This window comes from Strix aluco, chromosome 2 (genome assembly GCF_031877795.1).
Source record: "Strix aluco isolate bStrAlu1 chromosome 2, bStrAlu1.hap1, whole genome shotgun sequence".
Lineage (NCBI taxonomy): Eukaryota > Metazoa > Chordata > Aves > Strigiformes > Strigidae > Strix > Strix aluco.
The window spans coordinates 25,283,664-25,311,026 of record NC_133932.1 but is presented as its reverse complement, the minus strand read 5'-3'; the positions used below and the strand labels follow the sequence as shown (position 1 = coordinate 25,311,026).

Genomic DNA, 27,363 nt, shown 5'->3' with positions numbered 1-27,363 from the left:
TGCATGCCACTGTTTTCAAAAAGCAGATTACAGGTATTTTGAGATAGATGCCTGTACTATCTTAGAAGAATACTCTGTGTCTACACAGCACCATGCAATGCCATGCAGCAGCTCAGGTCCCAGACGCAGTCTTGCAGCTCTGCACCTCAGCTAGACTTGGTAATTAATTAGCATGGCTGCCCTGTTCCTGGAGCAAAGCTGGATACTTGGTGCTAGCTAAGTTTCCTTTGCCTCCTGCTCCACTGCACAGTGTAGAATTACTCTGTGACATTTACCCATGATTTTTAGAAGTACAGAACACCATCAACTCTGTCTGAAGCCACAGAAGAAACAGAATTTCTGCACTTTGAAAAAAATCCAAATTGAGTGATAGCTTTTGAAAATATTTTGTACTGCCATGTTGGGTAGCTGATTGATGCTTCATTCATTGGAAAAATAAAAGAAAATATAAATGAAGAGCAAATAAGATGAATCCTTCCTTCACTCTTTTGCTCTTTACATTTTAGTTATGTCAAGATTTCTGTATTTCTTTCATGTGATTTTTCTGGTATCTGGTTTTCTGACAACATTTTTATGATGTTATTATCACTCTTCTCTCCTGCACTGGTGGTAATCAATAGCTAGAAGGTACCATGAGGCCAGCATTGGCTTAGTGACTGATTCAGTATTAAATTTGAGCATATATTTGCTCTACTCTTGAATGTTAATTATTTCTAATGTTTTAAAAAAGGAACTTTAATACACTATAATGAGCCACTTTAGGTCACCTTTCTTCAGGCCATTAAAATTGCTCAGCTATTTTGAGGTTTTGATTGTGAAAATTACATAAATGCCAGTCTTGTTAACGATAGCTCTTGAAGCCCATGTCTGACTTCAGCCATATCTACCGAGACTTACACTTTTGCTATCCTAAATTAAGACTTTGTTTTGCAAATATCAAACTCAATACTGAGTTATAATAAATCAAGTAAAAAAAATCACATTCCTTCCAAACCCAGGGACCATCTATTAACTTTCAAAAGAATTTTTATTTTGGAGCCTTCACATTTGTTGAGAATATGTATCATTTTGTTTACAGGATCAAAGCAACATGGAACAAGCTATGACTGAGATCCCACTTAGCTTTGATAGTGCTCTTTTATGCCAATCTCTTTCAGATAAACTTTGATTTTCCTGTTATAAAAGGATGTATTAAGTGAGTCTTTAAGCTTTAGATCAATACTGCTCTTCTGTACCAAGCTCTGTCAAATGAATTTTGGGTTTCCTGTTGAGACAGGACGTATTAAGTGGGTCTTTAAGCTATAGATGATCAAAAAATATCAAATGTACACAACTCACTAGACCCCTACATTTGTTTTTAGGTTCAATGGTAAATGGATGGGGTTCTGCGTCTGATGAGGACCGTAACTTTTCTAGTCATAGATCTAGTGTAGGTAGCTCCTCAGATGACTCGATCTTTACCAGCGGCAGTTTTGCACAAGCACTGGTTGCAGCAGCAGATAAAGCTGGTTTTAGGCTGGATGGAACCAGCCTGACAAGAACAGGTTTGTAGACTCAAAGTTGATGCTTTCTGCATGAAAGGTGTCTCTGCCTATTCTTCTCTTCTCTTCAGTGAACCTGCATCTCACACTCGTCTAACATGCATGGAATAAGGTGGATGGAGATATTTTTATCAGTGTATTTTAAATGTAATCTTGCATTATGTTTCATTTTCAGTGATTTGAAGTTGCGACTAGCACAAGCTTTTAATCTGCACCTTCAGTCTTCTGCAGTTTCCCTCTGTGCTGACTCTGCTATAGATCTACTGACATATGCTCTATTTAATATTGCAGTGAAGAGAACACTAATTCTGCCATGATCTTTGATGATTTCATTTTTTGCAAAATCTCCTCACAGTAATTCACATTTCCAATGATGAGCATCATGTTTAAACTATTATCTCCATCCCTGCTCTTCTGTTGCATCTCTTCTTGCAAAAGTGTGAAGTTTTTCCTGTGAAGTCTTTCTAAGCATGGGGTGAATTAGTGTGCCTTTATTGTTAACAATACAAACTGTTTAAAAGCGTTATTAATAGCTGGTTTAAAAAGTACTTAATTCAATAAGTTAATATATTTTGATAAAATTTAATTTTAATTATACCAACTGAATCTGCCAAGTTAAATGTAACAAAGGTAACATGATATTGCTTTTGAAAACAGCTAATCTTCTAAATTGAATTAATGAAAAGTAAACATAATTTAGTTCATATTTTTAAAGCTCCATATGTTTTCTTTCTAGAAAAAAAAAGATAACTAAAAATGATTTTTAAATATTCTGGAAAAAATAATGTATTCGCATTTGCTTAGTCTTATCAAAATACAAAAATAACTAATTATTTAAATCCACAAATCTAATAGCAAAGTATGAACTTGGGTCATATTTTTGGTATGCTTTCTCAGCCAATTCCTGCCCACAGGTCCCATAATGTTCCTATCATTTAAAATTTTTTTCACTATTACTCTGGTACAAAGTCTATCCTTCAGTAAAATGTGTGCATTTGTGAGAAATGTCTCCACATGTTAGGGCTGAAAACTGCAGGCATTCCACATGCACTGACTTCATGGCAAACATTGCCTTTTAGGAACATTAGGAATAGAGAATTGATGGCAAAGACCCATGTCACCAACAAACTAAAGGGTGAACAGATACAGCTTTTCTCAAATCACTGGGACTTTTGCCATTGACATTCATCAGACATAGCCATCCTTAAAAGATAGTTATTTCGCTGTTAAAGTAGTTTAAAAACCCTCACTTGCTTCTTACACTAGTGGAAAATTGACTGAGTAAATCTGTGTCATAATTTGAAAAAAAAAAAAGGCAAAACAAAAACTGTTGTGAACCTTCACGCATCTGCTATGGGCACATTTGGCCAAACTAAAATGCACTGTTTTGCTTGAAGAGTCTCCTAAACAGTCTTGAATGAAAGGAGCAAATCCTTCCCAACCTTTTTTCTGGTGTTCTTGGCCTCAGTAAAAGCTACTGCAAAGATTCACCCAAAGTTAATGTCACTTGTATCAGGCCATTGAGAAGTAGTTTCTACCCTAAACACACACATAACGAAAGTAAATGGGCACACAAACACACAGACAGTTTTAAATAAATATAGTTTCTTTTCGTAGCTGTGTAAAATGAAGGTACAATGAAACGATGCGAGCTCTCTTATCAGTTATATTTTTCTCACTTAATGAGGTCATAAATGCTTAAACTGAGTACTTGCATGTAATTCCTTGGACAGACTATTAGTTTAGGGTACAACAAAGTATCCGATGGCTGTGCTAGATACTTTATGATTATTACCTTCTTACTCTCTTTGCCAACAGGCAAAATGGAAACAAAGCCCACATGTAGGCAAACAGCCGTCCTCTCTTTTCCTCACAAAAACGTCAGCAAATGGAAGTAACTCTTCCAGTGCTTACTGCAGTTTCATTACGATGTGATACCTCCCAGGGCAGTGTGGATCAATCACAAATTACTATTACGGACCTGCTGTACCACAGCAAACCCCGCATTGTACAAAACGTTGTCTTGTAGTGGAGAAGCAGCAGTATTATTTCTGTTCATTGCTCTGGAGGGAGTCTGAAGGTCCTGCCTCTTTACTCCTTTGCAATCCAGACAGTTATTTTCACCCATTCATAACGTCTGTGAAATATTCTCACTGATAGTAAAGGAGAAGTCCAACTTGGTAGCCTCACGTGGGTGTGTCTGATTGCCAAGAGTAAGAGGCACTTGGTAAATCCAGGTGCAAGGTGTCTCTCCTGCCAGACGCTTCAATTCCAGTTTCTGGAAGGCATGGTGTGATTTGCCATGAAGTTCAGACAGTTTTCCTTTTTAACACCCTTGGGGAATTAAATCAAGAATTAGTGGATCCATCCTTGTCTCTATTTACATACACTAAATCTACTACAGAGAGTCTGACACTGCTAAGCAGTTCTTACTGGAAGGGCTGCATACAAATACAAGCTGCTGTAATCAGTTATTAGCTGCACTAAAAAAATGTATTTTGGGAGCCTGCACATCATTTCTGTTTGCCCCATGTCTGATTTAGGTCAGTGCTATTTATTTTCCCTCATTTTCATGGAGGGGTAAAAGAGAGAATGTTTGGTGTCTATTTCTTTTTCAAACCAACATTCTGAATGAATAATCACATTTCTCTAGTCAAAAGAATTAAGTGTGAAGAATCTTCATCCTGCACTCACTAGTTGCACTTGCATGTTGTGAGATTATTTTTGCCAAACATCTGTGCAATGTGCTGTGAGCTAGGATGGAATTTCAGGCTCATATCTGAATTTCTTTGCATTAGTGGTCTTTATTTTTAAATGAAATTTTAATATTTTGTCTGTGTTCATCTGCTGGTTTATCCTTATCTATGAAACAAGGGATTGATCACTAGTCTTTGTCTGGCTGCAGCTGTGCCAGCTATAGAGGTTAATGTTTCCAGCCTTCCCCAAATGCTTATTACTGCTTTCTCCCAGCTCCAGAATTAGCTGCTTGGGTGGGCATTCTGTAACCCATTTCAGTTAAAATGAGCGAGGTTAGTGAAGGCATACTTTTCATATACCATTTAAGTTCAACTGGGCTTATTTTGGTAGAGGGGAGTTAGGGCATGTCCACATGAGGGGTTCAAACGTGGTAACCTCCAATAGCTGGCAGTGGCATGCAGCTGGGAGACAAGCTGGCCTAAGAGCAGTGTCCTCCTCAGGGTGCACATCAGTCAGAAGGCAGAAGGTCAAGCCTGAGACAGTCAGGAAATCTCTGGAGTCAAATACTGAGATGTTATTCTAACATGTATGTATTAATGTGAGACACCATGATAGAGGGTTTATGGCTACTTTTTTCACTGCCCTCTTTGCACTGAGAATATTTTGAATAGTGTAGTGGGTAGCATATTACTCCTGATCAGGCCTATCTAGAGCAGGTTGTATGTGATGGCATGTCAGAAGTAAGTGCATCTGTTGAAAGGTTTTACTAGAAAACATAACTCATAGCAGAGTAGAGCCTTGTCTAAGTTAACCAGAAGATAAAAAAGCTCCTTACTAGCTTGGGGTCGGTTGACCAGAAAAATAACAAACAGCCATTTTGCCACTTTCCATCAACTCTTACACCATTTTGGCCTACAGTAGCACTGAAAGAGCAGAAGTTCTGACTGGCTTATACATTTTCCACTGCAGATAGGATTAAAACAAATAATAATTTTAAGTACCACTTCTAAATGAATTAAAATGTTAACATCCCCAAAATACTTGGCAAGAATGACATACAGATGAAAAAAAGAAAGTAAAAGATGGTGTTCTTTAGTTTCCATCAGTTATTATTAAACAATAAGCCCAGTTAAGTTAACTGAATAAAAATACCAAAATAAGAGGAAATGAATGTAGTAAATGAACTGTGCTCCTACGGTTTCTGCATGATGCTTTTAATGATCTGCTCCTTAAAAGAGCATCAAAGATTTTTTTTTAAGAGAAATCACGTAGCTTGATTAGTCTCTCCCTATATATATATAAATCTGAGGAATAAAATCAGTCAGCATACACAGTTTTTTTAGCTCAAAAATACTGAAAATTAACGGGAAAATTTTAGCATTTAAATATACCCCTATTTTTATTTGAGGAAAGAGAGCCCTTAAGTATACAAACCTACACTGCTACATAGTTTGCAAAATCAGTTATGTTTATCTCACTGGAGTTACTCCAGATATGCAGCGCATATGGGAGCCCCTAAAATGAGAATCTGGGTCGACAAACATGAAGGTGGCAGGCAGGAGGAGATAAATTTGATATGATTGCAGAACTGTTTTCCTTCCCTGCTCAAGGCTGAGGAGTTGTTATGACACATCTGTTCAGCACACAGAGCAGGTAGGAGATACATGGCATACAGTAGTTTTATCACAACAGATGGAATGATTTTAATTATAAAAGTTAAAGACAAAAGAATGCCAAGTTTCTCACTTCACTTGTGGTGTGTCTTAAAGCAGTTGTCATCAGTGGGTACCTCGAGGGGACACTTCCTTGCCTCTGAGAATTAGATCAGATTTAATGTTTCAGAACAGACATTAATAGAACAGCCCATTTCAAGGCAATAACATTTTTTCATCTGGTTTCTCTTTCATTTTAGGGAAAGCATATCCTTCCTCTCAGAGACCTCGGCCGAGCAGTCCTTTTTCTACTGACAGCAACACCAGTGCAGCTGTCAATCAGAGTCAGAGGCCGAGGCCCACTAAAAAACACAAGGGAGGACGGTTGGACCAACCCCCCTTGCCTCATCGTAGGGAGGGAATAACAGACGGTAAGTGTTGTGGTGAAGTCCCTGATGATAACCTGCAACAAGCAGGTGTGCAGAACGGGAGAGCATGGAACAACCTTTTAGTGGATATATGTTATGGTGAATTATTTTTTTTTGCTGAAGTGGGATCCCCAGGTTGCCACATGAGCAATATTGCAATGCTAGCAGTGTGGAGCTTGGTTAAGTCTGTTTTCAAGGAGCCTTTCTTTGTTTCAGCTCGGAACATGTTAGCATCTCTTGGGTTTTCTCAGATCTCAGTATAAATCTTACCCAAAAATGACTGCGTTGCATGTGAGTTGACATTAAAAAATGGCCTGTGGGTAATTTTACATTAAATGAAAGTAGCCACCACCAGCAGTAGCAGTATGCCATGGATTCCTAAGGAGAAGCGTAGAGCCAGTCCCACAACATTCTGTTTGGTTTGTGCTGGTTTTGTTGGCCACCCAACAGCTACAGCAACATGTGCCACGCTTTTCTCATGATTCTGCCTCACATCTTGTCCATGCTGCTTCATTCCTGACATCCACTGACCTCAGTGACTTTGTTTCCCTCTTTGACATCTCCACTTCTCTCTGACCACTGCTTCCCATCTGGAAATATCAGGCATGTCTGTTATTCTGCTCTTCTGATGACTAAGATCAGCTCAGTCTTCCATTAGCTTTGTCTACCCCCTTTAGAGTTTGGCAAAAGACACAATTGCTGCCTGTTACTCTTTGAGAAGGACTGGATAGGAAGGTGGCCAGGTAGCTACCTCCCCTTCATTTCTTCTGATCTCTAGCCTGGCCCCTGTAGGTGTTGAAACGATCAGAGGGGAGAAGCAGGCAAATGAAAAAACAGCATTAAAGGAACCACTTAAGGGTATTTGTAATGCCATGCAGATGGAGACGTGATCACTTTCCTCATGCTGACCTCTCTTTTAGTGTTCAAAGCAGGGCAATTCTGAGAGCTAGAATGTTCCCCCTGCCTCAGGGGCTCTCATAACACTATCTGGACCACAGGAGTGGGTGTGATGCCAGTGAGTCTATCTCCTAACCTTATGTACGCCTTGACAAATCTTGCAGTGTATGGGGAAGGAGGGAAGGTGTAAAAATAAAAATTACTTTAGATTTTAGTATAAACATCCTCCTTGTTCTAGTAAAAATTACTTGAGAATCATAGAATATCTCAGGTTTTAAAGGATCCATAAAGATCATCAAGTCCAACTCTTTTCATTATATTCTTTGGACAGGTAACGTAATAAATAGATTTGATAGACAGTATATTTAATTTGCTTTATTTATAAAGTTCTATTTATTACTCTAGGTACATGTATAAAATATATTAATAGCTTGCAAGGTGGACTGTGGCCAGTAAAACCACCAGAGCTCTCGTCTCAGTCATGTTATCAGGTGTACAGATACAATTTTGCAGTATGCTCTGACAGATTCCTTGTTTGTCAGACCACAAAGGTGGAGAACAGATTCCAGAAGTGAAAGTCTTCACCAAATGGGTTACCATTACATCTCATGCTCTATGGCTCACCCTCACTACCGTATTATTTGGGGAAGCAGCTTAAAGTAGCTTAGACTCCACTCGTGGATTTGAATTGGTTTAAACATTAATGCTCTCCCCTTCTGGATACATTCCGGAGGCCTCCCTGCTATGCAGATCCATTAAATGCATGTGTCTATGAGGATAGTAACTGGAAATCGTGGGTGTTGCTTGTGGTGCTGGCAATACTCTTTCTGTGCTTATGTTAAGTCAGTCCTTCTACGTGGCATATCCTGTCACCCTGAACTGTGAGCCTCTTGGGTCACTGATTCTGTGTACAGGGGAGTTTCTAGTGCACTCAGTAATCTTTCTGCTTTTAAGTACTATTCCTACAGAAATGTTTAACAATAATGTGGGTACTGGAAAATTAATGGGAATCCACTTCAGGTCATGAGACAGATGGAAGTGTGACTCTTTGGGGAGTGACCATCATAAAAACTGGCATTGTTCTAAATTAGTGAAAGAGATCAGATTTTAAGATTTATTTTAAAACAGGAATCACCTATTGTCTTTTATTTGTTCTTTATAAAATACTAATCTTATTGGAGTTTTTTTCCTATATTTGAGTCAGAATGTCAATGATATACTATTTCCTTCAACAATCCTCTTCTCAGACACAGACAGTAACCATAACAGCTTTCAGACAACATAAGCTTAACATTTTTCTGTTATAAACTGAGTTAAAGTGCTTACTATATGTTCCAAAAATTTATAATGTCCTGGAGTAATACAGGATCCTTTCCTATCCTGTCTCACCACAGGAACAATTTGTACAGTTTTTCCACTTCAACTCTTACTGAATACAAGTCATTAAAGTGTAGCAGCAAGTCTGAGTCATAGCTAAATTTGCAAAAGAACATTTGTCAATTAAACAAGCTAAAGATTGCTGCTGCCACCTGTGTGTATGTAAACAAACTGAATTTAGGAACCTCTGGTATACAGAAATTAAAAATGGTAGATGGATGCTTTGTGTGGAATATTGCAATGAACTTTTTAAAAAGAGAGGCAATACCACTATGCTTAAGCTACAGTTAGAAAAAGCAAGTAGGAGAATCTGGGACAGATCCAGCAATTCTAAGCCTTAATCCAGGCCAGTCTGTTCAACCCTGGGCTGTCCTGATTTCAGTGGGAAGCATCACTATACATTTTCTCTGGTTTTGAGATGTCTCCAGTCCATTCCCTTACAACTGCTTCCTCTTGGATTTGTCATATGAGAACATACTTGGTTTGTCAGTCGTCTTCAAATTCCCAAGCTGCATGAGTCCTAGCATCCTGTGTTTAAGTCTCATCACATACTGGATATCTGTCATTTTAAATTTTCGTTGACCAAGTAAGCTCCAGCCATGTCCTTTCTCTGCCCTTTCCCATACACGTTCTGAGCACTTCCTCCTTGCTAACTGTAACCATGTGGGACAGTGAAAAAGATCTAAGAAACTATAATACTTAACACATAGCACACAGGTCCCAGACTGTGTAAACTGATGAGGGCACAACTTCATGCTTGCTTTTGACAGCAATCCGCACAAATCCCCTAAAAGCCTGCTTCTTCATTTTCTTCGGTCGCAGGTCAGAATCCTCTAGAGACTGACTCTAGATTGAGTCTTCATATTTGTCTTGCTGTACAACTTGGTTTTTAACTTTCGCATCCTAAAAGACCACAGAGACAACAGCAAATCTGCAAAGGAAGAATACTTTATGAATCCTTTAGATGATGAAAATCTTCATTCTGAGCTCACAGTCCACCATAAAAAACAAATGGGAGGTTTTTTAGTTGTAGTGCTCAAGGAATAATTTGTTTTCCTGGAAACAAAGTATTTGTGAATTGTAAAACAGTGGAATCTGTCATATGAGTGGTGGCATGGTAACTGCATGACTGAAGTTAAAAGCCCTTCCTTAGCTGAGCATGATGTTTAATAAAAACAAAGAGGAGGCAAAAGGGAAATATGGTTAGGGGTTACAAAGGAGAACTGGAACTTAAGACTTCTATTAGCTTTGCCACTGACTTCCTATCATGTATTACAAATCAATTTTTGCTAAGGTAGATCACTGTGGAGAAAATGCTTACCTTCTGATGCTGAAAGTAGTTCAGAGTCTTATTAAATGTTGCAGTAATTATCACCCCTAGGAAAACCTAATCACTGGCACAGGTAGAAAGGGATGTCTTTATACTTGTAGGTTCTGTAACTTGCTGCTTTTTCCAGTTAATAATGAGAGGCTGTGCCAAAGCTTGACTGGTGCCTGAATCATTTGGCCAATGCTCTGCCTTCTAAAGGAGGGCTGGAGTAATCCCAGGCCGAACATTCATCTGCCTCTTATCAGGCACTCTGATGTCCTACAGCTTCTCAATCACAATCCCTCCATTACTAAATCAATAAGACCATCATCTGACCAACAGTGCACTTAGAAATTGCCTTGCAGGTTTGATAATCCTGCCATAGAGGCTGCAAGTGGTGGTCTGGATGACATCCCACTGGCCTAGTAAGTTACTAGCTCAGTGTAACGTGAAAGACCTGGAAGAAGGAGGCTGAGGGGAGACCTCATTGCCCTCTACAATTACCTGAAAGGAAGTTGCAGAGAGCTGGGGATGAGTCTCTTTAACCAAGTAATAAGCAATAGGACAAGAGGGAATGGCCTCAAGTTGCACCAGGGAAGGTTTAGACTGGATATTAGGAAGCATTTCTTTCCAGAAGGGGTTGTTAGGTGTTGGAATGGGCTGCCCAGGGAGGTGGTGGAGTCCCCATCCCTGGAGGTGTTTAAGAGTCGGGTTGACATAGCGCTGAGGGATATGGTGTAGTTGGGAACTGTCAGTGTTAGGTTAATGGTTGGACTAGATGATCTTCAAGGTTTTTTCCAACCTAGATGGTTCTGTGATTCTGTGATAAATGTCATTTAGATGGAAGTACAGTGACAATCAGTGATACCACTCTGGGTATCCTCACTGAAAATCCTTCTGAAGTCCCTAAATTTCTAGAGTCAAAACTTCTCTGAAGTTATTGACATGGTGGAATGAGTTGGCTTGCCTCTATGTGGTAATGTCTGCCTGCTAGGGACTGAGACTACTAACTCATCTGATCTCTGTTACCCCTTTACTAGCAGTCGAAATGCCAACCATTAACCATCATGTATGTGCATACTTGCAAGTGTGTGTGGAGACATGTGCACAGTCACATATGGACATGTTAGGAGAGGAGAGGAGAGGAGAGGAGAGGAGAGGAGAGGAGAGGAGAGGAGAGGAGAGGAGAGGAGAGGAGAGGAGAGGAGAGGAGAGGAGAGGAGAGGAGAGGAGAGGAGAGGAGAGGAGAGGAGAGGAGAGGAGAGGAGAGGAGAGGAGAGGAGAGGAGAGGAGAGGAGAGGAGAGGAGAGGAGAGGAGAGGAGAGGAGAGGAGAGGAGAGGAGAGGAGAGGAGAGGAGAGGCCCTCTGCGGCACTGGAGAAAGAAACTCATGACTCCACGTACACGGGTTCTTTATATATGCTCAGGCAAGATAACAGAGCATATTTAGTAATTTATCTAAGGCAGAAGATTTGCACTGCAGGATTTAAGTTGTAGAGCAAATAAAAAGCCACATTTACAAATTAAGCTCTCTCCTAGCTTCTTTTATTAGAAAGGAAAGGTAAGTGTTACTGTGACAATCAACCTGTGTCAGAAGGTGAAAAAGCAAATGGTTTAGTCAGGAGATGGTTGGCTAGAATTACTACCATTCTTACAGATCTTCTCAGACATGTCCAACACAGGTCAGTAAGTCTGTACTCAGGCTGGAGCCAGCCTACATTAATTACGTACTACCTGTAATTCTTCCAGAATTGTGTGAAGCTTCATTAGAAGATAAATTTTATTTTTAATTTCAACTCACCCACAGGTCTAAAACACCCAAAGAACTTTGCAAACATGATTTTTCATTTCACCTCTATGCATAAAGCAGTCATTATGCCCATTTTGTGAATGGATAAAAGCAAGAATAATGGTAGATCAGCAGCATAAGTCTACAGTAATTCCAGGTGTTGCAGCTAGCTCTAGAACACGCGGTACGGTTTAAGTACACACCTTCTTTCTTTCTCAGTATCTAATTAATAACAACTATTAGACAGCAATTTCTGAAGAAGGATACTATTATACGTTAAGAATACTGCAATAATTTTAACTTTTTTTTTTTTGCTACGATACTTTAAAATTTTGTTTATATTGAATGGTAAATATTTTATCTTCGAAAATTGTATTGTCAGATGCCATGTTATGACTGTGTTTATTGGATTCAATGCATTTCCATAAAGTGCTTATAAATCACAATTTCAGTAATCTCTATTTCAGATTGCATAAGCAGATGCCAGTGTTGTGGTTCTGTACATTAACTGGTTATGATTGCAATAAAATCAATTATAAGAAATGCCATTTTGGAAGCCAACACTATAAAGCAATTTTAACATTGGCAAGCTCCCATACCCTCCTGCTTCCACCTACAGTAACTCAAGTGTAGTCATTGTCAAGAAAGGTCACATCTATATTCATAACTAAAAATTTCTCAAGTAAACTAGTGCTGAACATAAAGCATACACCAAGCTCAATGACAGATTATTATAAGGCTGTTCTAGCCAGAAAATAGATAACTTAATCTGCGGTACAGCTCTTCAGCTGTGGACAAAGGTACAGGAGCAACGTCAGATAAAACTTCGTTCCCTTTTAGACACAAATAAACCACATGTCCGCATTTATCTGTAAGAGACAGTGTTGACTGGAATGACATCTCGGCAAATTTGGAAGCTTCTACCCCATATATGAGGTATGAATATCACCTCTATACAGAAAGAACATGAAGAAAAGTCTGTGTAGCGTTATATAAAGCCGGATTACAGACTTCAAAATAAATTCCCTCCAAAGGCCTCCTCAGCAATTTATAACATGAATTTCAATTTCACTAGAGTTATAGACATCAGACTTTCCTGCAGGCAAAGCAGAGGCTTACTTTTCCATGCCTGTTATTGAGCCAGGTTCTCTTCCTTGATAAATCTTCACAACACTGTAAGATACGAAAGACTAGAAAGCAGGACAGACCCTGTCTAGTGTAAACTAACATAGGTTTAGTGAAGTTAGTGGGGCTGCACAGATTTATTTGGGTTAGGCATTGCCCAAAACCAGAATTATCAACAAGTATTTTACATATAAAATGAATATCCAATATGGGAAAGTTTTCATTACAATACTAAAGGTGCTTCCCTTTTCTATTTTTTTTTTTTTAATAAGTTGAGGACTTTTCTGGACTATTATACATCTATCATATCATTTACATGAAAATCTTGCATTTAGAATTGTAACTATCCAGATTCTGTAATTACCTTTGGTCAAAGACTAATAAACAAAATGTACTTTTGCCTCCACAAATGTGATTAGAAGCTTGATCTTCAATTCTACAAGCATTTTAGTAGTCCTGGTGGTAAACTTGAAAAGGGTAGAAGTTGTTAGAGACCAGGCAAGCATCTTTCAGTGTTCAGCTGAAATTGTATTTTGATTAGTTATATTTGCTAGACTGCTAAACTTAAGAGTGGCCATCCTCTTGACTGTGAAGACTCTAGCTCTTGTCTGAATTTTCAAATAGTGCTTGAATAAAATGCTCACCTGTTGTTTGGTGGTTCCATTTAAACATGCATTTTTCACAGATGTGTTGATGCTTTTTCAATCACAGTAGGTTTTGTGAATAATTTTTCCCAAAATTTTTGTGGAATTTATTAATTTTGATAAAGTTGTATATTTATATTTTGAGTTTAAACCTCAAGCTGAAAGTGAAGTCCAAAAATGGGGATGAGGAAGCAAACTCCAGTATGATGGGGGGAAATTATCAACCGACATAGATCAGTTTTTCATAGCCTTTCTTAATTGCTTGCTGTTACTGAAAGAGCCAGCTGAAGTATATTCCACAGAAAATAAATCCCATCCTTAGAAATGTAAGTCAGGACTCAGAGTCTATTGATTTTTGTGGAAGTTAGAAAGAGCTAGCAACACAGTAACCTGAATAAAAAGCTAACGGAAGTTAAAAACACTTTTCTGATTAACTGAAATTTCCTCCTTTTAAAATCAGCAAGTGAAGTGATTCGTGCCATTTGCAAGGGACTTTTCTTTTCAGCATCAAATAGACCTTCTGTTTCAATTAAAAAATTAGTTCATCTAAATCTTATTCACATTTTTTAGATCTTCCACCACCACCCGACCCGCCCCCTGGTCAGGGTTTAAGGCAGCAAATAGTCCCCGGCCAGCGCGGAGGCTCGGCAGAGAGGAAAGGAAGCTCTCTTGAGAGGCAGCATGCACCCAACGTAGATGAAACAAAGAGCTCCCTGGACCGGCAAGCTAGAACGTCACTAGAGTGGCAGCGGCAAACCCAGGAGTGGATAAGCTCGACAGACCGCCAAGAGGATTTCAGGAAAGCCCAACACAAACAAGCCTTCGGATCAGGTGTGTGTGTGCTGCACCAGCCGAGGCAACGCAGACGGCTTCTTGACACTTCTCAGCTGAGGGTTTCTGTATCTGGCAGGAGCCTAGGATCACCTCACGCTCCTCTGTGCCAGTACTGGTGAGGCTCCGGCTGGAAAATAAGAAAAGGCAAAGTGAAGTGAGAGCTTGTGATCCAAGTATTTTCCCTCCTGCAACAATGAAATCTCATTAACACCTGACTCGGTGCATTCTTTACAGTGTTTTGGCAATTAATAATGTTGTCAAGCATAGCAGTGGACAAACAGGAACAGTTTCAGGCAGTCAGGGGAGGAGAGACAGATTTTTAGAGTACTTTCTGTTAGATGTATTTATTTATACATATAGGGCCATATTTTCTAGTTCTTTCAACCTGCTTCTAAATTGTCAGCAGTTGTTTTTGCCTGTCTGCAAGAAGGCTGATCCTTCTGAGCTACTGACATTCCTTCCAGCTGTATTTAAAACAGTCTTCTCCTTATTCAAGGATATGACAAAGTAACATTCATCTCTTAGGCCCAGCAAGATGACAGTGCAAGTTTTCACCTTTATGCAGGATCTGCTCATTGCCGAGTGCTGACTTTATCTCCTAAATGGATTTCAAGTCTGTAAAAATGTGTGCAGGAGGCATTGCTGAGCTGGAGTTGTAGTTCTACAGTATTCGCAGATTCCTTCTGTCAGCCTGACCTCAAGTAAAAGCTGCTGTTTCAGCTTTTACCCTCATACCAGGGTATTTTCTTTAACCCACTAATCACACGTTATCCCAGTGCTGATTAGAGTGGTACAAGAGGACAATTAAGAAGATTTTAAAAAAATATTATACTGTACATGGAGCTTTCTGTAGGGCTACAGTATTTCTTCAAGTATGTATGTTGCTCCCACAGTAACACTAGAGGTACTCATATTACCCATCTTTTTCTTGATTTTATTCTACTATTAATGCTCCTTGTTAATCTAGCACACTAATACCAATGACATTTAAAAAAAAAAATAGGAGTATGCAGGCAAATGTGTCTTGGAGGCAGGATTTACTGAATAAAGTCCTCCTAGGAATATTGCTACCCCTATTTAAAATGTAAATATTTCAAATACAATCCATATTTGAAAATATAACGATAATGCTACCATTAAAATCCCCTAATCTTTCAGCTGCATAAACAAGTGAGTGTTCATGTTGTAAGATGATGATGTGAAGTTGCGTTTAAAAATAGTGTGCAAAAATCATGCTACTTGGTGAAATGGCAAATTTGCTTACAATGTACAAGATGTACAAACACACAGAAAATAGCCCAAATATACTTTAAACATCTCATTTCTTTGTAAATTATCATTAAGGATGCTTCTCTGACCTGGTTAGCAGAACTCCCCTCCTTTTCCTCTGCTTTGTAAATGTACAAATAGAAGTTGTCAAGTTATTCTGTGATATAGAGGGTATACAGTACTAAAATTCTCATCCTACAGGACTTGTATTTATCTGTCCTTAAATAAAAAAAACTTGATCTTGACACTTCTAGTGTCCTACATGAACACTGAATTTAGGGCTGGAATGATTACAGGTGTCTTGTTCTTATCAAATTCAGGATGACCAGGGCAATTGCATATCCTTTATGCATGACAAAGGATTCCTGTGAGAGGGGTTCATAAAGTTTGTGCGCAAGGTGGGCCAGAGCTTCCTATCTGTCTGTCTGTTTTCTTACCCCAGCTTCTCGCACTACAGCTTTCTTGCTCTGTATGCTTTTCTCTGGTAGATTTTTAAAAGGCTACTCTTGTGTGTGATGCTTGTTTGTTACTAAACTTTGGGGTTTTAATAATATTAGTTGTGCTTCTTCCCTTTTCCTTTATTAATGACAAAGATCTCTGGAAATCTATCCTGTCCCAGTTTTCAATATATTTCCAAAAGGAGTTATTATTAGCTATCAGCTTCCAGAAAATAGCTATTTTGCAGCTTAGGGGGCTTCATTCAGATATTATCAAGCTGTGAGTGAAATTTTGAAAGCAGGAGCTTTGGTTTGAAGTTGAATACAATAAAAATACCTAATTCTGGGAACCGTGTTTCCACTGGCTGCTTTCAGTATAAACAAGATCACTGAGTTCCTGCCAATGGCTTTGTTGTAGAACTGCAGTTACAGCACATCAAATAGGACATTCTCAGCTATGCCTCTAAAGAAAGTAGTGCTAGATCAAGTTACAATAGTTTTGATAATGTTAACAGTCTTTTGGTTATCTTATAAGGTATAGAATCATCATTACACACATACATCCTGACTTCACAGGGGCTAGAATTATATCTTCAAATTAAAGGCTCAGTATTTCAAAGAGAAAGTCATCGGTAAAGCCTCCCATATTCTTTGCACACATGGGGCATGAGGCAGTGTTTTGATAAATGTGAACCCATCCTGAGGACTTGAGACAACTACCTTTCATGTGCTAGAATGTTATGAAAAAACTTAGCCTGTATTTTATGTCACAATTGCGTATTTTATGGATTGTATTTATTTCTGAGGGCACAACAGATAATTTAACACACCATATGCTCTATAATGATAATGCACTTTATATTTATTCATGGTCGTTTTTTCTCAATATTTCATTGAACCCGAAGGAGGCCTTATCCTGAGTCCGCAAACTAGAAAAACAAATCAATTGACCATATATGTCATCTTCAAACTCTTTTGCAATGCTAGTGACTTTTCTATCCATCCTTTAAAAATGTATCCAGCTTTCTGCTGAACTGATTTATGCTTCTTACTTTATTGCTGCCTTAATGCAAGCTGTTCCATATTTTAGCCAGCCTTCGGAAACCAGGTTTGCATCTGATTCTATTGTTAGGGCTTGATATATAAAGAACAAGTAACATAATTTAGGAGGCTATGGCTAATAAATGCCATTTTACTATGTCTTTTAAGCATTTCTTTATATTTCAGTAAGGACAGCACACGATCATGGCACAAAACACTGATAATGCCCTTATGTCCTGCAGCGCAAATATTCTGGTCCCTTGGGCAGGGCCAGAGGGAGATACTTTGACAGAGAAAGAAGTCAGCTGCCTGCCCTCTTCTGCAACAGATTTACCGTACAAATGGGTTCTGTTCAATAGCAGATCACAGGGGGAATTCCCATGTCCTACTCACTTGTGGCAGTAGGCACAAAGAATGAAATCCTGGGTTTCTTCCACAAATTTGTTCTCATTTAGCATTTCCCTAAGTTAATTGTGCCTCTGCTGCAGCCTTTGCACAGACTTTAGGGTTGTGAATAAAAGCATTTCTATCTCCTTTTCTTTCCAACCATCCCCACCTACTTTTCCTTCTGTGTTCCTGCCCTCTGTCAAAGAAAGTCTGTTTCTCCTCTTGAGGTTGTTTAAGAGTGAAGACAATAGGAAAAGCTAAATAAAGAAACCCCTTTCATCTCATATTCACTTTAAAAAATGTAAGATTCAAGCACGAGATATCCCACTGATTTCAGAAGGGGCAATTCCTGTGTTTGAGGTTAAGCATACATACTCAGATTCTTTCTTGAATCAAACTATATTTAGCAGGGTTCTGAGATGGCAAAAGTGGATCATACACAGCAAAGAAATAAAATAGTGCTTCTATTAGTGTTAAATCAGTGCTGCTGTTTTGCTTCTTAGGTTAGGATTATTACAACAATATCTCCTGGAAACTCTAATCAGATGTGATGTCTTGTTTTACTTCATGCTATATGAAGACATACAGCCCTATGCTTTATTGGTATTAATCCTGCTCTTGCAAGCAGTTCAGAGAGGAAGAAGCCAAGTGAGCAAAAGTAAGTCTTTTGCTCATAATGGAACATGAAACAAGCTGCAGGAAGATTTACTCACCCCAAATATTACAACTACTAATACTATGTAGAATATAATATTTTCCAAGGTAATTCACAACCAGTTAAAAAAATCTTCAGTGTACTTTGCATCGTTAGAAATTACTGAGCTGCTGGAAGCTAATTAAATTAGCTGATATTGTAGTTCTTTATCTAAATTGATTGAGGTAATGTTACCATAATTTAAGCTAAAGAAAAGGAAAAAGTGCATTCATGTAGACTTGAAGCAGAAATCTAATCATAGCTGCATTGTTTTGGAAATTGTATGTGCATCTATTTTTATTAAAGTATCTTTGATTCATGATCTATTCATAAAAAATCTAGACTTTTTATAATTAATACAAACTAACTTCTGAGTTCACATGAAAGCAAGATTAAATTCATGCTGGTTTCTTTGTCTGTGGGATATAACACTGAGCTGTGTATTTTCTTAAGTAAAATTGCCACGCTATAAAGAAAGACAAAAGACAGATATCTGAGGGCAGGAATGAATATGATGTCCATATAAGAATAGCTTGTTTATTCGTATTTATAGGAATTTACTTGGTTTTTGTTTTGTTTTGTTTTGTTTTGCTTTTCTAGAAGAGGCACTCGTACCATATAGTAAACCCAACTTCCCATCCCCTGGCGGCCACAGCTCTTCAGGAACAGCTTCTTCTAAAGGATCGACCGGACCTAGAAAAGGTGAAGTCTTGCGGGGAGGTCACCAACGCAATGCCAGTGACCTTCTCGATGTAGGCTATGTGGGATCAAACAGTCAAGGACAGTTTACTGGTGAATTATGTAAGTTTATCTCTAGCTACAGTTCAAACTCTCAAATAGAGAAAAAGAGAAAAATTATAAATCTGTTTTGAATAGAGGAGGAATATCAGAGAGAATGTGATAATCAGATTAAATTTTACCCAGATCTTTTTGCCTTCTGAGGTGTTTTGCCTGTAATGACAAACAAATGAAGTTCCTCTGTTCTTTGGTTTGGACCAGTTCAAATCTGTATAAGCCATGCCAAGAGTGTCCACATAGTACATCTTTCAGTGTGTAATGCTAGTGAAACACTGTGGAAATTGAAAAGAAATTCTACTAATTTAGAATTTTCTTGGCAAAGTGTAGTGTGTTTGTCTTGGAAATGCTCTTGGCAGTTTTTCTCAGAGGAGTGGATGAAAAGGGTGCTGAATTTGTTGGGCATGTTGGCAGGCTTGTGATGCCTTTTCCTTAAGTTTCTGTTGCTTGATGAGCAGTATTCTGCTCTTTTTGACCTTAGATGGAGGTTCTCTTTTTTCGACTGTGTAGCCCAGTTTTTCAGTTGTATATCTCAACCCTTTCCTCAACTTCCCAGGCCAGGGGAATTATTTTCCAGCCTTTTTTCTATTACCCCTCAATATCTGTTAAACCTTGTATAAAACCAGGTTAATGCTGTGTACATGATGGTAGTACCAGATGCCCAAAGGTTTGACTCTATTGTCTGAAGTAGTACACCAACACTGCAGCTCAGGCATACTGGAATGTTTACTAGTAAAAGCAATGTAGCTGTTGGCATGTCTGCCTTCTATTTGCTGCAGTCAAACCCTCAGCACCTCCCGACAGTTACCACCCAATAGTTTGTAAGAGAGCTAATGGTGATCCACAAACCCTGAAATGTGCTGTCTCAGATATGGTGTTGGTAAGCGCTGAATTTTAGCATTCATTGCTTTTCATCTTAGAAGCAATTAACTCTCTTCTCCTAACCTATTGAATATTCATCCCATGCTGCAGTAATATTGCCATAGGCTTTGTTTTGTGTTTTTTCCTCCTTATTACAACCTCTTTCTCTCTCTTTGTTTCTCTCTATAGAGTAGTTGAGAAGACACATTGCAAGCTGCTCTGATGGATCATCAGGTCTGAACTCATGGAAGTGATGACACTAAACAGTGCAATGAACATTTTCTTTATTTATGTACTATTAAAAGAACTGTAAATGCAATGTAAAGACACACAGCCACACATATCCCACAGATACTTTACTTGTGTTCTTCTCTTTAATACACCATCCACCTTAAACTATTCCTTGTCAGGAGTATATAAAAAAGAAAGAAAAAAAAAAAAAAACCACCCTCCAGGATGAAAAGGATTTCCTTGTGTATATAATTTCTTTTGTTGCATTGCTATGCAAGCTCACCTTCTTTTTAGCTATGTTCATATTCATGTCTGTTTTTATTGGTCTGTTGTACTATATGTGAATTAATAGGCTGTGGTGCCATATATTAACTTTTAATTGTGTAACTTTTATGTTTAAAGTTTGCACTGCAATTTTATTTGGTGATAAGCACAAAACTCTACTCCTCATGACATGAAGAAAAAAGAAACTGAATGTGTGAAGAAGGTTTACGTACTGTAAGCTACTTTGGATAATGCTGGATGTAAAGGAGTATGTTAGGTGGTTTTCCATTGGGGTGTAGACATGAGAAAGTGACAGGCAAAACTGATGTCAGTGAAGACATTAGAGACAGATTTAAATCTTTTAAAGGCAAGCAACATAGTTGCTCTTCCTATTTAAGAAGGGGTCAGAAGTTGGAAGTGTGAAATTAAAGAGTGAATATTAAAATTAAAGGTAGCATGAGATGGCCTAGACCCTTTCACTAGAATGATGCCCTTAGTATCTGTTTTTAGCCATCCCATGCCACTTAAGTAAAGGGGAAGAAAAACAAACCTTGCTACAAACAAAAGAATTTAGGGTGTTTCACTAAAGCTGTTTTTATATTGCAGTTTTAAAAGAATTATTACCATTAATTTCTCCAACCCAAAATATAAGACAGAGATTTCCCAGGAGAAGCTAACAATATAAACTCAAGGAATACCTAGTAAGTAGTTAAGGATGCAATTTATTATTAAGGCATATTCAGGCTGCTTCCAAAAAATTGAAATGTCAGAGTATCTTATTTCGTTTTTCCAATACGTGTACAGTATAATAGAAGATAGAGCTGCACCACTGAAATTCATGACATTAATTGTTTTGATGCAGTCTAAACAAACCTTTGTGTTCTGTTACCTGAAGTGTGTGAGAGCTGAAGCTGGATCCACTAAATTTGTAGTAAAATGTTTAGTGTTTGGAAGGAAAGCAACGGTCAAATTATTTTCAGCTTGCATTAAGTACATTTCTGGCAATACAATACATCCAAAAAGTTGGATATAAGCAAAGAAAATCTTTGACCTATGTTTTAGTGGGTGGCTTCAAACCCTGCTATGATGAGGAAATAACGCATGTTTATACACTTTTTGAATAAACCAGACTCTGTAAGTGGACATTAATGACAGCATCCTGTCTCTTCATTAATTTTCATGACTTTGTCCAAATCTTCTGTACCTCTCAAACCTCAAAGTAAATTGTCAAACTTTTCTTAGAATATTGTATGTGTATAGCCCATTCATTTGGTGCTTAATTTAAATATTGCATCCTACAGCTTGTTTCTGTTAGTTATCTGACCATGAACACAACTTTCCATTTGAATACCCTTTTCGTATAACCAGTCTATGTTGTTTTATATATTGCCTTGGAGCTCACCAGTATTAAGAACACTCTTAGTAATGGCAGAATTTTAGAGAAGTAAATTACAATGCTAAATATGTGTTGCTTTTCATTTCATTAACTTGTTCCATGATAAGATAAAACACTACAGCCATCAACTATAACTCAGCACTATTGAATATTAAAAAAATGCTAGTTAACTTCCTTAAGGTCAAGACTGTTATTTAGCAGGTTAAAAACCAAAAAAGTTGAGAAAAAAATGTATGCATTTATTTATATATGTGACCAGTGAATATATGTAATTTTCCTGCTTGTTAAGCCATTATAGTTAAAACCATTACTTCAAAATGTGCAGAAATGTTCAAGCAAGATAAAGAAGGCATCATATTTACATATGTATGTTTTTTATTTTGGTATTATCATATGAAGAGAAGACTATTCAGGGTACAATTCAAATTTAATTCTCTGGAAAATGTTTAACTCAGTCGTCGGTAGATTTGTTTTCCTTTTAATTCAGAGCTTGTGCTGAGCTTTGGTGGAACACCTTACTCACTATATTCTATTCAAAATTCAGTATCATTAGATGTTGATAAAGTCATCCCAATTACTTTCAAATACGTGTTTTATCTCTTCCACTGGAAAGTAAATGTGTGTCAGTATTAAAGCTGTGCAGTACCATGATATTCACTAACTTGTCCATCTGCTTCTGTACATTTTTGTTCATTAATAATTTGCTTACAATATTACATAAGGTGTTGTTGTGTATCGCAAAGTGTCTCCATTATCCTACAGGTGATGTCTCTTCTTTTTTTTTCTCTCTCTCTTTTCTATACAGTGTACTTCCAATGAACCACAGTACATATTTTTTAAAATGCCATTTAATTTACTATTTTAAAAGAAGTATTCTTCTTTTTTAAAAAAAAATTGAAAACATTTATTGTGAATAATGTGTTTAAAGAAAAGGGATGTTGTGGCAGCACTTAGAATTGTTTTTTAATTTGTTTTTTTAAAAAACTGTTTATTGGCTACAGTTTGTTCACAAAAAAAGTATGGCCTCTTAATGTGTTTCATTGGTGTTAGTGCAGCAAAGTTTAATTGGCATAAAAAGTTGGTTAATAGTACTGTTGAAGTGTGTATTGTATATTTACTGGGGAAAAAATAAAACATATTCACATTTCAAATCTATGTTAAAAGACCTTGAGTAAGGAGTCAATATGTGGAAACTCAAACTGGGAAAATCAGGCAATAATAACATAGACTGAGCTATAATCATCACTGTCCACTTACAGGTAACAAGGAACATTTTATATGCTGGTTTTTGAACTAAGCTAAGAGCTGTCTTTTAAATAGGCCAGTGGTAAACATTGCCTGTCACAGGGATTTCTGTTTAAGGTCCTGTCCATATTGGGAACAGTTGTACCAATGTAATTACACTGATACAGCTATTCTAGTGATACATCCTCCATTTGTAGACAGACTATCTCGTTGTACAGTAAGGACTGAAAGTGCACAGATTACTTTGCTTAAAGCCCGTAAGGTAGTGGATGTGTAAAACCTGTGTTCAGTGGGTCTGAACCCTTGGACTTGGGGTTTTGTACTGGTGAAGCTACTGCCAACCCAGTACAGAATATCCCCAGAACGTGCAGATAGATGCTAGGTCAATTTTTCTCAATCTTTGCATTGAATATATGCTCAATTATAAATGCAGGAGGGCTGAAGGACCAAATAATAAATTGTTACATGTGCTTCAGTGGTGTATTGCTGTATGGTCAGCCATTTCAGTGATGCAAACAACAGGCATTTCTTTTTTGCTATTTATTATTTCTCAAGTCCTTATCCAAGTCAGTGACCCTTTCGAATAACTTTCGGTTGTCACCTGAAATACAACAGAAATGCTGTTCCTTGGAAAAAGTACAAAAGAAAAGGAGCATGGAGTGTTTCAAGTATATGGATTTAACTATAGAGAGTTCAAGTGGAAGACATGACTGTTTGAAATAATGATATGCTGGTTTATGCTTGCCTCAGCCCATGCATTGCCAGCCAGGAGAAAAGGTGTGTGCTAAGGCTGAGAAAGAGTCCTCACAACTGACAGAGGAAAGGTAATTGGGTTGGGGGAGATTCTGGCAGGAACTTTTTAAAAAAAAAATTATAAATACAGGCAGCTCCTTTGGCTTTTCTACGATTTATGCAGTTTGGTTTTTTTATGATTAATGGCCTTGTGGAAATTTAGCAGGGGAACTAGAAGGAAAAAAGTTGGCCTTCTTTTGTAAAGATTGTGGGGAATTTGTTTGCTGAGGGGAGGATTTTTTAATTTCATTTTTATTTTTTTAACATGTGTTTTGTGTTCCATCTATCTGGAACACATTAGCTAAAAATAAATTATTTTTGAAAACCATGTGGGCAATGGACAATTCATTTAGGAGGTACATTCAAATAGCAGGAAAGATGGCAAAGAGTAATACTAAAAAAAGGAACATACGCTGCCTTAGAATCAGCAAGTATACTACAGTTTCACATGTAATTCTGAACTCTTGATAATACGTATAAGCTTCACTGCTTTTGGTTTCCCTATCAAAATAAATTATCCAAAGTCCATAGATCCTTGGGACACTAAATCTGGTACTTTATTTTAAATGTGTGGTTAAGCCAAGCCAGTAGGACTGAAGTATGCTCAGGGCCTATGAGCTCCCAGCCCTGGTTGCTCGCAGCCCAGCAGTCTTCAGCTGGGAAGCGCACATGGCTTCAGGCTCAGCGGGTTTCAGTGGATCCCTTTGCTAGGCACCTTGTCAGGCACCCCGTATGTAGAGGCAAGGTACTTCACCGAGGACAGAGTTTTTCAAGGCAGGGAGGGTCTCTGATGAGTTAGCCGTTGTGGTGGTTCACATTCGGACCACTTAGTCAAGTCTCATGTTTTGGGATCACCCTCCCCAGCCCTTGTCTCAGTGCTGTCCTGCTGTGGTCTGTGTCCTCAGTGCTGCTGCTATCCCCTGAATCTGGAGCGCCTGGCATGGCAGGGTGCAAGAGAAGCGGTGTGGTAGTGTAGGGGGGCATATAATGCTCTACATGCATTGAGTGGCTGGATATATACCCTACTAGTGAGGAGGGGAGACCAGGGAACACAGTAGAGCAGTGGTTACAAACATCCACCCTGCTGTTTCTAGCTTGTTCCCTGCTTCTGTTTCAAACTGACCTCTTGCCCTACCAACCGCTCCTCCACCCAGAATAACAGGTACAACAACTTAGAGACATCTCATGGGACCCAGAGTGCCATGCCTGCATGCTATGAATGTGGACTGGAGTTTGGGGGAGAGCTAGCTCTGAGCTCTAGTGCTGGCATAAGGACTAGATTGCTCTCTAGTCTGCTTTAACTGTGTAGCTACATCCAGGAAGATCCCAGCAGAAAACAAGTTCCTAGAGTGCACCTCAGCATTGCAGTGTCTCTTCTGACATGTGACAACTCAGTCTGTCGTAGACCATTCTGCGTTTGATGCTAGCTTCTCACCACATCCTGAGGACTGAAATGACTTATGCTGACATTTAGGCAAGTGATGTTGTTCCTCTCTCTGCAGCAAAATGGAAAAAAAAATCCAAAACACAACACCAAAAAAACAAACCTGTCACTTAAACACCAACGTCTTAAACAATCCTCAAAAATCCTAGAAAACAAAGCATTTCAGATTTACATGTTTGAGGATCTTTTTTTCCTTTTTTTCATATTTTGTTTTAGCTACCATTGAAAAGATCTATTTATTTTTTCAGAGCTGCTACACTCTTCCTCTGCTCCACCCATTCTCCAAATACTTATCTTTCATCTGTAAAGAAGTTATGGTAGAGAATAATTACATTTGTGTACTTTCTGTGTTATAACTTTAAAGGTGCACAGTTGCATTCAGTTCAATTGATCAAAGCCAGATGGGGATGAAATGTTTGTGGTTTTTTTCTAAAAAGGCCTGCTACTATTTGTGCTGATATTTGTTCTCCATTTATGCTGATCAGTGCATCTTTTGCCTTCAAGGATGCCATTAGTAATCCTCCTTTGTGTTCAAAAGCAGGAATCCATTGTGCAGCACTTGGAGAGCCACTCGGATGCAGGTAAAGAATATAACAGCTTGAGCAAGTGCTAATTAGAACCAATTAAACTTAATTGACCTCCTTTGGCAGTAAAATGCATAATAGAACTTGCTCTGTCCTTGCAAAATGGAGATCTCCCCTCTAAGCATAAGAGTGAAGCATGGTTTCATGTATCAGTCTGTGGTAATTATGTGGGTATAACAACCAGAAAGTGGCTTGCTCCAATTTGTTCTAATAACTGAGCTCCACTGTATCAGGGCAGTGCAATAAAAGTGAGATTTCTGGTTCAGTCTGTTTAAAAACCTAATTTTTACCGAGCAAATGAGCATCCCAAGATACCAATACTAACCTCTAGGAATGAGTTGGCAGAAAAATACAGAGTCCCTTTTATGGGTAAGTAATAGCGTGAGCATAAAAAAGAGGCAGTTATATGCCTGCAAGTTGGAAATGGCTCTGATGCTCAGAGGCCGTGTCCATTCTGAGTAGTAGGTGTAAGCTGTGGTGTGCCTGGATCGGTGCCTTGTCCGGCTGAATGATCTGCCTACAGTTTAGTATGGCTCCCCACTGCACCTTGCAAGGAGGCTGCCTTCTGCAGACTTCTGTTCGAAAAGGGGCACTAGCATCCATCCACCTGAGGTTTGCGGTGCCATGGGGCTGCACCACTACCATGGGCACCAGTTTGCACATAGTCAGAGGTATCCAAATAAAAGGAGAGAGAGAGAACAGGGGAGAGAATGAGGGGTAGGAAATGTAAAATTGTATGAATTCAAAAGCATCGGTGGTGGGTGCTAAACTACACATCCCTGTGAAAAGCTGAGAAGCCATTCCTATTAGTAAAACAGAATTGATCCAGTTTCAATGACCATGCTTTCCTGACTTTTTTCTTAGCAGGAACTGAATGCGACTGATTTTGCTGCTAACTTGGCCTTACTATGAACAGCAATAAAGGTGTTAGTCAGGTGGGGCCTTTGATGTGACCAATAACATCACTATCCCTTCAGGGAATGTTCGTATGCTGGCTTGTTAATGAATTTCTTTCCTAATGAGTATCATTAAAAACCCTTTGATTAGCTATTTGTGTGAATGCCCTTCCTTTTTCCTCTAAGCTGCTACTTGCACTAGTGGCAGCAGGTTTTTGCCCTAGGCAGAAAACATGCAGCTGTATTCCTTACCTCATGAATACAAGTCTGAGGCAAACCACAATAGGAAAGAGAGAAGAAAAAAAAAAAAAAAGGACGAAAAAAGACAGAAAAAAAGACCTCGCAGATGAGTTGAAGTTGTTTTCTACACATGTACAACCTGAGCAGGCACTAGCATTCAGATGAGAGCGTCATTAGGGGAAATGAAGAGCAATAGGTAGTGATGGTGAAGCATGTAACAATAATTTACATACACCTTGAGTGCCAACAGGCAAAGAAACAAATAAAGCTATAACCTGGGGAAAAGGAATGCCAGAGAATAAATGGACCGCAACAAGCAAACAAAAAATGCTATGTCATAAAATGTAGCAAAAAGCCTAGAGAACAAAATTAAAAACAAAATAAGGCATTTCACATCCCAGGCCCCTAATGAGATATTGATGGCATAGAAATTGCCTACTCCTATGCAAGACAAAAGGAAGACTGAGAAACACAAAAACAATTAGGAAACAGATT

General features: G+C 38.4%; 1 protein-coding gene across 9 annotated transcripts in view; it reads left to right on the top strand.

Annotated features, from left to right (window-relative positions):
- Nucleotides 1-26,776, top strand: part of ROBO2 (roundabout guidance receptor 2) — a 474,209-nt gene extending 447,433 nt beyond the window's left edge. For 2 of the 9 annotated variants that reach the window (XM_074813455.1, XM_074813439.1), the window contains 5 exons: nucleotides 1,362-1,544; nucleotides 6,151-6,321; nucleotides 14,029-14,289; nucleotides 18,721-18,921; nucleotides 19,966-26,776. In XM_074813455.1, the coding sequence (XP_074669556.1) occupies nucleotides 1,362-1,544; nucleotides 6,151-6,321; nucleotides 14,029-14,289; nucleotides 18,721-18,921; nucleotides 19,966-19,967 (818 nt within the window). In that variant the 3' untranslated portion in view covers nucleotides 19,968-26,776. The remainder of the gene's footprint in view (nucleotides 1-1,361; nucleotides 1,545-6,150; nucleotides 6,322-14,028; nucleotides 14,290-18,720; nucleotides 18,922-19,965) is intronic. The other 7 variants (XM_074813479.1, XM_074813464.1, XM_074813487.1 and 4 more) reach the window with 4 other exon arrangements.
- The last annotated feature ends 587 nt before the right edge of the window (nucleotides 26,777-27,363 follow it).